Source organism: Vigna umbellata, chromosome 4, assembly GCF_029865625.1.
Source record: "Vigna umbellata cultivar VRB3 chromosome 4, Vumbellata_1.0, whole genome shotgun sequence".
In the NCBI taxonomy this organism is placed as follows: Eukaryota; Viridiplantae; Streptophyta; class Magnoliopsida; order Fabales; family Fabaceae; genus Vigna; species Vigna umbellata.
In genome coordinates, this window is record NC_142168.1 from 17,758,232 (window position 1) to 17,772,212 (window position 13,981).

At 30.9% G+C, this 13,981-nt stretch overlaps 1 protein-coding gene across 1 annotated transcript; it reads right to left on the reverse strand.

Annotated features, from left to right (window-relative positions):
* Positions 1–9,556: 9,556 nt before the first annotated feature.
* Positions 9,557–11,813, reverse strand: LOC124843929 (uncharacterized). The gene has a single exon (XM_047320770.2). The coding sequence runs from the start codon at positions 11,211–11,213 to the stop codon at positions 9,885–9,887; it is 1,329 nt and encodes a 442-aa protein (XP_047176726.2). The 5' UTR covers positions 11,214–11,813; the 3' UTR covers positions 9,557–9,884.
* Positions 11,814–13,981: the final 2,168 nt, after the last annotated feature.

The following is a 13,981-nucleotide window of genomic DNA, read 5'->3' on the forward strand; positions in this document are numbered from 1 at the left end:
CTTCAAAAGGTGATTCTATTTTTTGTATAGAAGCTTCTTCGGTGGAGTCTTCAACCCTCTTTTCTCCATTATTTTTTCTTCATTTTATCCTGCCTTTAAGAAAGCTTCATTTGGCATATATAATATCTAGTTTAAAGCTTCTGCCATGGACAAAACACGTTTAGAAAATATGTTAGTGGAGAGTAAATTCAAAGCAATCATAACCATGTGCAAAAGATTGGTTTTAATATTATTAATAATAAGCTTATAACCTCTCTTTCTTAAGCTACCATAAAAAAAATTCATTCCAGTCTTGTACTATTTATATTCATTGGGACATGGAAGCATGTGCACACATCATAAACAAAAAAAATAAAATCCTTAGCAATCCCAATGATAATTTTAGTGCTATTATCATTTGGGTAATTAAAAACACCATATCAACCACAATTACCAACATTTCCAAATTGCTACTCATTTCAACTATCAATTCATTCTTTCAAATATAAATTTCAACAAAAAAGATATTCAAGAAATTTTTACATAAAGATACTACTTTTAAAATTGAAATTAAATATTAAAATAATATTCTAAAATTTTATGTAGAATGTGTAAATTTTGCATATACATGTGGATTTAGATATTTTGATCTTAACTGGTAGTTGTTATAATATCATAATACTTTACATATAATTTGTGAGTACGACAGTAGTTTTTTCCTGCAAGATATTTTCCTTTTCTTCTTTCTTTTCTTTTTCACCAACCCTAATAAAGATTCAAGAACCACACACAAAAAAATTTCAACAAGAACCGCATTTAAACAATGAGTGCGACAGTAAAAGGGCCACAATGTGGGCCCTCAGAAAGACAGCACTCGGAAAAACCCATATTGGGCAAGGAAGAGTGGAGGGCCCATAAGCCCATCACCAACAACTTATGGTAAGGGAAGAAAGAAAGAAAGAAAGAAAAGATTACTACGTAACAAAAATAAAAAAAAAATAAAAACTAGTTCCTCTCATGTCAACTTCTTTTCCTTTTCATTTTCGTTTTCGTTTTCGTTTTCCATTTAATTAACCTACCCTTTTTATTACTTTAAATTATTTTCACTCGTATCCATTTCCATGGATAATTTGGATAAGCTTGAAATGCTCGATCACGTTATTTTCTTAATTTCGTCTTAATCTCTTACTCTTATCTACAAAATATTCAAACGAAGCAAAACAATATGAAAGTCAAAGAAGGATACTCTTGGATAGAGATGAAAAGTTCTTAAGAAATTGAGCTTGTAGAAGATAAAACCAAAAATAAAGGCTAGAAATAAAGATTGAAAGATGAAATGAATGATGAAAAGCATCATAGGGAGTCACTGTTCTTGAGCCACGTTTAACTTTAGTGCCGTCATTGCTATGTGTCCTTTTTTATTTTTAATTTTTTGATGTTTTTAGGGTTTCTTTATTCACTGTTTCACACATTTTGATAACTAGGTGGGAATGTCCACATCTAGGGTTTCATTGATTCCAATTATCTGGCGTCAGTGACATTCAACATCACTAAGCAAAAGTTCAAATTCCAATTTAGGGCAAAAGAACAGTTTTTTGGACACTAAATGTGGTCGGAATATTCATTAACATAAACCTTAAACCTTGTGAATTCAAGTTTAGGAGTGAAAGAAAAGTTTAAGGTATAGATTTTCATGGCTAAGGCATTTACATTTTTTTAATGTATGCATGCAATGTTTTGTGTGCTTTCATAGTTCATACTTTTCACTTTTTCTCTAACTGTTTAGGGTTTTATGAGCTTTTCGGTGTCATGGTGAGAACATACTCATTTAAGATTCAAACTAAAAGTAATAGAAATTTTTTGGTTATCTTTGAATGTGATTTGCATTAGTCTAATCACATTAAATATGTATTTCATTTTCATGACTTTCTACAGTTTTGTTGTTTTTTCTTGTCTTTTTTTTCTTTTCATTAATACATACCATTTAATTTTAATTCTTTCCTTGACAAAGACCAATACCTATTCTCAATAGAGGTTAATCAAAATGAAAGGAAATGGTAAATTACCATAAAACTTAATAATGAAGTAACATTTACATCTTAACCAATAATTTTAAGAGCTAAAATAATATTTTTACATTAAGTTTAATTTTAATGTTTATATTATTAGATAATGAGGATTCATCTTTTTGGTATTCACATTTTTTTTTAAATTTAACCGTCTTTTCATTTAACTGTTTTTTTAAACTTAACCATCTTTTTAATTAAATAAATAAAAATCATTTACAAAATAAATAGAACTATCTACAATTAAATTGTAAAATTATTTATATTTATTTTTATAACTATAATTTTTTTTCTTTATCATAGAAAAATAAACACATGCATAACAAATGTGTTTTCACTGGTTTAATGTAAAAAAAAAAACTAGAATTTAATCTTTAAAGATAAGGTGAAAAAGTTTATTTTTTTGTATTGCATCAACCTTGTACATGAATAAAAGATATGAAAAAAAACCTATAAATCATCAAAAACATTGATCCTGGTCTCTGAATCTAATAAGTGAGTTAGGGAGTCGAGTCTATCCTTATTAACATCAGTTTCATGGTAATTAAGTTTTGGAAGAAAAGAAAGAGAAGCAACTTTTTTATTTCAAAACAATAGTTGCTAATTTGATTATTTAAAAAATAAAATGATAAATTAGCATAAAGTTAATTTATTAATTAAAAAAGAAAGTGTTTAGTAGGCTCCTAATCATCCATCTTACTCCAAAGGGAATGATTTAGGTTATCATTATAATACAGGTTGGATCGGAATCATTTGAAGGTTAGTGATGGTCCTTGAAATGTAATAATAGGATGAACATATATGGAATAGTTTGAAGAGGGACATACTATAGGGTTACTTTTGTGAGCTTTGTCTGCACTCATGAAGGGTTTGTAGATAAAAAAATATGAAAAAAAATTATAAAAATTGGATAATCTATAATAAATTATAAAAACATTCTTAGTTGTAGTTTTTTAAAAATAAAAAATGAGTGTGAATTAAAATTGAATTTTATAAAATTGAAAATAATATTAAAAAGTATGTAAATTTTGAAATTGAATATAACTCAATTACAATGTAAACAAAATTCCACATACCAATTTAAAATTTTTTAAGTATAGTAAGAAATTTTCAGATTAAAAATAAGAATTGCAAATTAAATTGAAAGATATAATTTATTGGTATTTAACAAAGTCAAGAGCTCCCTGATAATATCATAATGCCATCAATAATATATATATATATATATATATATATATATATATATATATATATATATATATATATATAAGTATACATTTCTACAAAGTAAAATATAACATTACAATTGATCATAATCCATTATGTATCTTCGTATAATTGATTATATAACTCGACATAATTTATTATATTTGAATATTATGAATCTTTTCCATTTTGGGTCTGCATCTCTTTTCCTTTATAATACTTTTAATTGAGAATGTGAAAATAGTAAAATGGTTATAATAAACTAATTTTAACAAAATATTTGTAAACATTGTAAAACATTATAAATCAATCTTTGTTAACTTAAATTAATATTTTTATTACTATTATATAGTTTTGTTGGCTTAAATTAATTTTTATTATTATCATGTATAATTTTGGTTTACTAATTAATTTGTTAAGTCTTATTTTCAAGTAGAATTAAATATATTTTTTTCTCATACCAAAAGTATTTTTACTATATTGATTAAATTCCAAATTATTCAAACAAAGCATAAATTAAATTGAAAAATTGTAATGTTTTCAAATATTAGTAATATTGATACCAACATTTTAAAAAAATAGTAACTTATTTACACTGTATTCTTCTCATTCCATCTTAATAAATCTTTGTAGGGCATAACCATGAATTCAAAAGTGCATTGGTTTGAAGAATATAAAGAGTAGATGAAAAAAACATAAGTGATTACGCTATAGAAATAGTCTAGTATGTTATGTTTAAAAAATCCTTTAGCAATGTGCATTACAGATTAAACTAAGGGAAAAATTGGTTAAATTTATAACTTTTTTCTCAAATCAACTCATCATGAATACAAATTGTACAATTAGAAAGTTATTTTTAATTTCTAGATGATATAATTCGAAATCTTTTAAAAGAAAAAAATAGTTTTTAAAACTCAGAGGGTGCACATTCTCCAGATAATCAAACCCAGAGTTTCTACGTATTGTTCTTACCTGAAAATGATTTTGCTTTCTAGATCATAAAATCCAAAATATACAAAATAAAAAAAAATGCACCAAATTGTGAAAGTCTTGTCTAGAAAATAAAACAGAAAATATTGCAACAAAAGCACAAAGCAATGGAAAAGAAGAGAGAAAGTCCTTAAAACTGAAACAGGCCACTTTCATCTTTCTTTCAAATTATGGGAGTGTCAGAAGAAATTATAAGGTGCAGGAAGAATCAACCCAAAGTTAGATCGAAGCCCTTCTCAAGTTAGTGGGAAGCCCAATATCAATTTCAAAAGGGTTTTCTTTCGGGTTTAATGAAGTCCTAAACCTGAGTACAGTCGTCTAAATAGGAAGAGCTCATTGCTTTCTGCACCACCATGTTTTCTTTTTGCACCCCAATATTTGAAATACCAATTACTAATTTTTCAATAGCATTTAATTTTTCAATAAATGTGAGAACAAGTCATTCTATTATACAAAACACATCCAATGGTATCTAAATAGTTAAAAAACACTTGAATGCTGCCACTTTTTCCAACATAATTGGTATGGCAAATGCAGCTATAGACTGCAATTCTAGGCGAGGTTTCAAATTATTTTAAGGTCAAAACTTTTTCACAATCCATGATCTTACAAAAATGTATAGACAAATGCAGTTCATGCAGCCCTAATAATAATCATCAATAACTAAAACCTAAAGGAAGATGCTCCCTCCACCACCACGGCCTTCTTCCAGCACCTCCTCAATTTATTTTTTTTCCAAAATTATCCTTAAATTAACTTTTTATATTTTTAATTAAAAACCCTCATTCCAGCACACACCACACTCCCCTCTCTCTTCTCTTTCTCTTTTCCATTTCCGTCACCCACCACCTCCCATCCCCTCTTCTCCTTTTCTTTTCCATTTTCTTCACTCACCCTCACACCCACCACCTCCCATTTCTTCTCTTTTCCATTTCCGTCACCCACCTTCACAGACGCAGTGAATGACGCAGAAGACGACGCTGCAGACGCAGAGAGGGGGAGGGTGAGGATGAGGGAGAGCAAGATGAGGGTGGTGTGGCCCTTGTGTTCGAAGAGGTTGAGTTCGGAGAGCTTGGAGTGGAGCTTCCAGAGTCGGAGGAGGCGACAGAGACAGCGTAGTCAGAGAGGAGGAGGCAAGTGGAGAATGCAGGGAGAAGGGCGGCGGCGGCGGAGGGCGGGTGGAAGGCAAGGAAGGCGTTAGTGGCGTCTGTGCCGACAACGGTGAGAAGCGGGAGGGCGCCATCGGGATGGCGGTGGAGCCAAGAGGAGACGTCATAGATTTTGCCATGGATTGAGATCCACGCGTCGTTGCGCAAGTTGTGTTTGCGGAGTTCGGAGGAGGAAATGTAGGTTGTGGGATGGTCCATGGTGTGAGAGCAGAGTGAATGATACTCTTGATGTCAGTTGTTCTGCTTGGATGGACTGGTTTCACGGTGACCTGCAGTTTCAAGTGGAGCATCATTTGTTTCCCTGACTACCGCGCTGCAATCTGAGGAAGATCGCGCTGTCATTGGTAACTTTGGCCTAATATTACAGTTTTGGATCACAACTGCAAAATTGCCAAAGATGAAATCAACTGTGGCATTGATGTTACATTCTCTGTAGAATTGACATTTGGAATAAGCATAGAGAGTATCGTGATATGCATCAATGCAACAGCTATAGAAAACTGTTTGATTCGCACTTGTCATTACTGCTTGATGCTTCTGTGGACCAGCACTATACCTTAAACCCATATCTCTAGCATCCAACAAAATATTTCCTAGTCATCCAAAGTGTGTTTATAAAATGACAAATAAATGGACGACAGATGTCAACGTCCATGAACGGAGATCGACATCTGTTGAGATCCGTTTGTCCTTTAACGGAGTTCCATGTCCGTCTATGGATGTTGATATCCGTTTAATTTACATCCGTTTAAATATTATTGAAGGACAAAAGAAGAATTGGGAGGTACAAGAAGTAAGGTATGATGGTGGAGGGAGTAACACCCAAACTTAAAATAGCAGTTGTAAAAATCTGTGGAAATCCTTCACTCTTAGTCTCAATCCTTTAAAGTTGTTTTTCAACGTACCTCCAAACGTTTCTTACATCTCCAATTTAAAAAAATAATGAGGTTATATTTTTCTTCAATAAATTTTAAATTTCAAAATTTATTAAAAAAAAAATTTCAATAAATTTTAAAATCTGTTAGAACTATTTTTTTTCTTTAACAAATTTTAAAATTCACTAAATAAAATCCTTTAATAAATTTTAAAATTTATCAAAGAATTTTTTTTCAATAAATTTTAAAAATTGTTCAAGCTTTCAAAAAAGTTTTTTAACAAATTTTAAAATTTATTGAAAAAAAAAATTCTTCAATAATTCAAAATCTAGAAAAATCTTTTAACAAGTTTCAAAATCCACTAAAAATTTTGAAATTTTTTTAACAAATTTCGAATTTTGTTAAAAGAAAATCTTTAACAAATTTTAAAATTTGTTAAAAAAAATCTTCAATAAATTTCAAAATCTTTTAAATTTAAAACCTTATAAAATCCTTCCACAGATTTTAAAATCTTTTAAAAAAATTTTAACACATTTGGAAATCTCTTAAAGAAAAAAAAGAGAGAATATAAGGTTTTGAATTACAGAAAATAATTTTGAAATTTAAAAAAAATTAAAAAATGCAAAAAGAAATGTTGGAGGTGTAGGGAGAAATATCCACCTTTTTAAATATATTGAATGCTTTCATTTCCTTTCCTGTAAAAGTTCTCCAATGGGCCTCAACATTGTATCCTCTATAACACCACGTGTGTTTTAGATTCTTGGATAGCAAAAACTTTATTGATAGTCAAACAAATTTAATCGTTGAATTATATTTTCTGAGGTGCAGGACAGAACAATCACAATGGCAACAAGCTCCAAGAATTACTAAGAGATATCCTTCTAATTTTATATGCTACTCTATATATCATCTCCCCCAAAATTCCTATATGCATTGAAAGATTTTATGAAATGTATCTACACAGGTTCTTCTGTGGTACTCACACATAATGAGACTATTTTTTATCTCTTCTCAATAGGAAAGGACAAAGTTAATTTAATTAAACTGTACTACACGGTTAAAAACTACAATCAACAAAAAAAATAACTTCCCTAAATTGAACTAAAAATCAGTTCGTACGAAACTATTTTTTGTTCTATCAGTTTTCCTTATTAGTTACTTTATATTTCAGTAATTCAGTAAAGTGAATTTACAAACCTGCCTTTAAGACTAAGATTCAAGAAATTTCTTTAAAACACAGCCCAGTAATTGACTTTTTCTATGGGCAGCACTCTGAAAATCTCAATATTTGAAATTTCTTCAAACAATAATAACCTTATCACAAAAACAATTAGTAGAAATGCATGATTGATTCCTTACAGATAAGAAAATGGATTACTGATTCCTTGCAACAAAGCACGAAAATCAGTAGCTTAAAAGGGAAAATCCATTCCCATTCCATTACACACAAGACCTTTACTATCCCTGTGCATATATACCAAGATTCTACAATCCAACAACTTAGTACTCATCAAAACCTTTTACTTCTAAAACAATTTGCCATAATCCAAGGAAGACCCAGAAAGGTGAAAATTCCTACTCCAGATAAGCATGCAAAAGAAACTGTATGCTTCTTTATTAGAATACATCACACAACTATTAGAGGATTAAACAACTTTAGGTCTATAAAAATCACCAAGTCTCTGTTCAAACAGAAGACGTGATATAGATGGAAGTTTGGACTTTCAAATGAGTTTAAAGAAAGAATTCCTCTATTAAAGGGGAAAAACATGGAAGCTAAACTTCGAAGAAAACTCAACAAAACTAGTCTTATTATAAATTAACAAGACTCCAATGCTATCAATTTTTACCAAATGAATTATATGAAAGTAAAACTCCCCATTTCCAAGTAGTTAGCCAATGAATGGCTATGAAGCTAAAGAACTCTCAAAAAGAGACACATTTAAAACTATATTTTCATCAAGGCGAGTGGTCAAATCCGAATTTGAGCTTGGGAGAGGAAAAGAAATTTGGAATCGAAGGGGTTTTGCTTAACTAAAAGTAGACAACATAGCAAATTTAGCAAAAAAAAATGACTTAGAGGTAATAAAGGGAAAAATACATCACCCTACATGTTTCAAAGTTCAAATATCTGTCACCAACATTAGAAAATGATAAGAAAATTAACAAGAATTTTACACAAAAGATATTGGTTCAATGGCCAAGATGGAGAAAGCCAATTGGGGCTATTTGTGATCACATAGCAAGTTTAAAGGAAATTTTCTGCGCTATTATATGTCTAACAATACTCTAGGATAGTGAATGTTGAACTTTAGAGGGACAAAAGGAGATAAAGGTGAGAATAGCATATATGTGCCTACAGAAAAGAATGTGATGCAAAATGCACTGTGATAGGTACCCAGATTTTATTAACACTGTACAGAACTCCAAGACAGGTTCTTGGATGATCTTCCTATGAAAACTAGACAGCTTGGTCTGTATCTCGTGACTGGTACACACAAATCCCAGGTCTTTCGAGAGGACCTGACTCTCACTTCCTTTCACTTCCAATTTTCTCCAAAAAAACTACTGAAAACAACCCTTGAACAGACTATATATAATAGTCTGCTTACAACAACCCACCTCACAGACAGTTATAACTGTCTGTTACACTTATTCCTTCTAACATATACTTCCCCCTGAACCTATCACACTGCAAGTAGATATAAGTCTGACATCCATTGAGTACAAAATAACAAAATTGGGTAAGGTGATTTTTTTGGACAAGTACAAAGAAGGCCGTTGAAAGTAATACTGAAGAGAGTGTATTGCTTGGCTTTTAATCCTATGAAATGGAGAAAAAAGATCAGGAATCGGAAGAAAGATGTAAAGAGGGGTATCATGGTGACTTATCTTTGAGGATTTGGTTCTAACCAAGTCAATAACGCCATGTGATCATTTAACCAATCTCACCAAGTGTGATAAAGTTTTTGTTGTTGTTGTTATAATGTAAAAAGATTAAAAAATGACACAAAAACAAATGCTTAATCAACAAATGTCTTCTATCATATAATCTACGGTTCAGGGTACCTTATTCAGGATGGTCTTTACCATTCCTCTCACTAAGAAAGAAGTGTGTTACATCTGGTTTAAGTTGTAAGAACGTGCTATTTCGAGGATGTGACAAGGCATTTCCTTTGGAACTCATTGTCTTTAGCATTTGCCAGCACGTTATCCCAAAAAAGAAATGGCCAAGATCAAAATGATCCGATACCAGCATAGTGATCTTAGGTTTTTCATTTTTAGCCCTTGAAAACTGAACTCATCATAATGGTATATGCTACTTTTAACTAAGTGAAAAGGCATTATTAGCCACACAGTATATAAAGCAACAGAGCTTCAGTAAAGCCTAATAATAAGTGAATCTCTGTGTGACCTACTGGATTTTTCAAATTCATAAATCTAAACAGCACCACGGGATCTCATTCTTTCCTAAGTTTCCCCATAAAAAATTGTATACTTTCAACTAAACAAACACAGCTCATCAAAGATAGCTGGAAAACAAAGGAGCATCATGCATCTAATGTCGTTTCAAAAAAAAAGCATGCAAGACGACCAACCTAGTTAAAGTCAGCACCCACTCCCTTTCGTTTGAGTTCTAAAGCAATACGTTCATTCTCAAGCTTCATTCTTTCATTCTCCAGCTTCAACTTTTCCAACTCCCGGTCCTTTTTCTTACTAAACTTCTGCCACTTGAATCTTTGTTTCTCCAGCTCCAACATCTCAACCTGAATTTGTAGCTTCTGCTCTTCTAACTGAAGTGAACGAGAATCAACCCATTGCTTCTGTAACCATGGTGAACTCATTTTCTCGGGTGCAGCTTGATTGACATCAGATTGAACCATATGAGGGTATGAACTTTTGTTATACTCTTGGCTGTTTAAAGCACTGCCAAAAGTAGCAGCATCTTCATGTCCTTGCCCTGGTTTCGATCTCTTCATAGGTCGCCCCGCTTCCCCATAGACTCCTCTACTATCTGCATGAGTAGCATAATTCTCCTCAAAATCATCATGATCATCAGTTTCCACTTCTGGATCATCTTCATCATGATCATCATGCTGAGACCTTCTGACATCATCACTGTCATGATCATCTCTATTTCTATGAGCCAACTGAAGTGATCGTTGCAATTCCAGATCATGGGGTAAATGCAACCTGTTACAATTATGGTAAGAACACATCTCTTCATAGAACAAGTGTTTCGAGCTCAATATTTTTCGAACTTCATCTTTTTCTTTCTCAGAAAGATAATCTATCACATCCAATAGAGAAGGATTCTCAACAACCTGACAAGAAGTTCCCCGGCCTAGCATATCATTAAGTTTTTTGTACCTTTTATTGAGATCATTGAATTTATCCTCACACTGCTGAGGTGAAACACGATAACCTCTTTCAGCCATGACCTTGGAAACCGATTTCCACTTCCCTTTTTTCTGTAGGACTGTAATTTTTCTCCTTGCGCCACCACAGTCGGATGGTGCATCTTCACCTATGTAAGAAACAGCCGTTATCAGAAGCCTCACCATCTTATCAGTCCACTTCACCCTCTGCCAAGGCGACCCCTTTTTCCCTCTACCTCCTTCTTGATGACCATCAACACCTTCCTCAGCAAAGCTTTCATCACTTGGAGAGTTCTTGTTTCTATCTCCCTGACTAAACTCAGTCATTGCCATTGTTTGATCGCAGTTCTGCAAGGTTCCCATTGTGAGAGGAAAACCATCATGAACTGAGGAATGCACTGAAGGCCCTTGACAAGGATGAGTTTGATGTTGATTCATGGAATGAGGATGATGCCCTTGCCGATGAACCCTCATTGATCCAGGCAGATCAAAACCACCAAAGGAACTCCCACCCTGAACCATACCTCCCTGAGACAAATTCCCTTCCATTGCTTCTCAGTTCTCACAAACAATAAAAACAGATCAAAACCAACGAACCCACTTCACATCCAATTCTACTTCACAAGCATTTTCAAGTGCTCTTTACAAAACGCAAACATCAAAATCACACAAACCCATGTTTACCCAATCTTCCAACACATCTTCTGAAACCCCAGCTATCACTCTAGATTTTCAAGTAAAAACAGCACCCAAATCAAACTAGAACAGTACAACCCTTCTCCAAAACATCATTACATGCACCAAAATTCCCAACCCACACGGAAGTGCTAAAATCACCCACCAGCAGAATAAAGAACAAATTTTCAACAAAGATTCACAACGAAAGCCAAAACCCTTTAAGAGGCTCACCGGTGAGGAATGTAAGCAACTTCTTGCTGAAAATCTGCACAAAATCTGACACTCCAAAAGCAAAAGATTGGACCTTTTTCTCGAAATCAAGCCAAGAATCCCGAAACAAAAACCAGCTACAGAAAACAAGACATGCTCATTAACTGGGGAGTGAAGAAGTGCGGCAACAAAGAAGGAAAAAGGGGGTAAAATGGTGAAGAAAAGACAAGGGTTGGTGTTTTGTGATATGTGCAAGTTACTATGCGACCACGAAATATATTTATATATAAAGACAAGGGTTACTAAGGACGACAGCGATGAACCTTAATGGTTCAATGTATGAAAAGATGACATGGACCAAGGCTAGTATATATTTTTGTTTCTTTCACAATAAAGAAAATAAAATAACATTCAATAATCAAATTAAAGTTAATAATAAAAATTAAAATTTCCTTGAAAGGTATTATATTCAAATCTTTAGTGCTCCTACGACTTTTTGGTTTCTGAAATATCTATTTGGTTTAACTTTTATCTCTAATGAGCATTAAGAGAATTCTTTTATTTGTTAAACTTTATTCAAAAGTATAAATATGATATGAGATTCGCAATATTTTTAATATATTTTAACTTTAAAAAAGTGGTCAAAAATGTGTTGAGGAGTATATTTTAGTAATATTCCCAAGAGTTAGTGATTAGTGAATAACTTTTATTTTTATCTTATTTTTATTTGCATTTTTTATTTTCTTTACTCCATGCATTTTTTTTTTCTATTTTTTCTCTTCTCTTTATGAAATACTAGCTAAAATGTGTTTTTTCATATCTGCATATCTCATGAATCGTGAATCTTGGAACGATAATCCTCAGAAAAGACTGAAAATATGTTTTGATGGTTGTAAATATTATTAATAGTATTTAATAAGTTTTTGGATTTAAATAGTGACTGGGTATATTTATCATAAATTATAATCATTCACTGTAATAAATTATTTAATGAAACTAATATGGTATATTTGTTTCATGATACATTTTAGGAGCAATTTGGAAGATGATGACAAACAAAAAAAATAAAAACACATTTTTACAAAGCATTATTTGCTGGCTACGTTATTTTCTAAAAGAATAATCCAAAAATGAAAATTAATCATTATTAACATCACATTATAGGAAACGACAACTTGTCCTTGTACTAAACACTTGTTAAAGAAAAAAAAATCGAAATTTTATATTGCCTTTTATCTATGTATTATTTTAGCAGCTTATTTTAAAGAAGCATATATAGAAGACGAGGTTTTGGTTCACATGTTTCTATGTTGTATTTAGTTCCTATTATAACTTTTTTCTTAAATTTAAAATTTATCCTTAATCACTTCCTTCAAACCATTCATATCAAATCTTCATTTTGTAAATCATTAAATTTTATTTATTATTTTTGTAAAATGCAAAGAGACTAGAAATGTGTCTTTTATTCTTGTCAACATAAACATTTGTAACTTATGAAACAATTAAAATCATATTAAATATTACTTATGAATATAAAAGCTAATGTTTTTCTTATTCGTTATAAAATGAAAGTTAAGTTCTTATTTGAAAAGGTAAAATAAATGTTAGTTATTATTTTTAGACTATAATAATTTTACTTTCTTTTTAATTTTGTATGATTCCATGCACGTTACAATTATAAAGATGAAAACATTAAAAAAAACCATAAAAATTAATCAACACAAATAAAATATATGATATTAAATATAAGATGAGAGCATTAATTAGTTTTTTTAATTTTCACTAACTAGTAAAGCCTTAAAAGAAACAAAAACAATAATACTTCTACATGATTGTTGTGCTGTTTTTCACTATATAGCTTTTAATGCTTTAATTTTATTTTTAACTATTTTAAATGTTTTACATCAATACAGACTAATTATTTCTCATATCACTGACTGCAAGTCACATGTATAAATTACTAAACATAAATACTTTATCATGCAAAGCCAGCTCAAAATTACTTAAGTCCTGACAAAACAATGACATTAGAATCTTTAATAATACATATTAAAAAGTATTTAACGTATATTTTCCTGACGTTTTGGTCAACCAAAATAAATCATATCAGTCCATATTGAGATTTCTTTTTCACTTTTGTTTAGCAGAATTAACTTTTAAATGTATACAATTAAATTTCAATTTTCAATTTTGTATTCACTAAATAGTTAAATTATTAATTTTACACAAGTAATCATAATTACAATTTTATTTTGTTAAAGTTAAAAAGCCAATTAAATATAATTACTGTATAATTAAAATAACCAATATACTTATTGGAAGAACTTGCATTTGACGTGATAATATAAGTGTGATATTTATTTTTAAGTGATAATAAAATTTAAATTTAAGTATTAACTAAGTTAATCATGTATTTAAGTTAAAGGTGA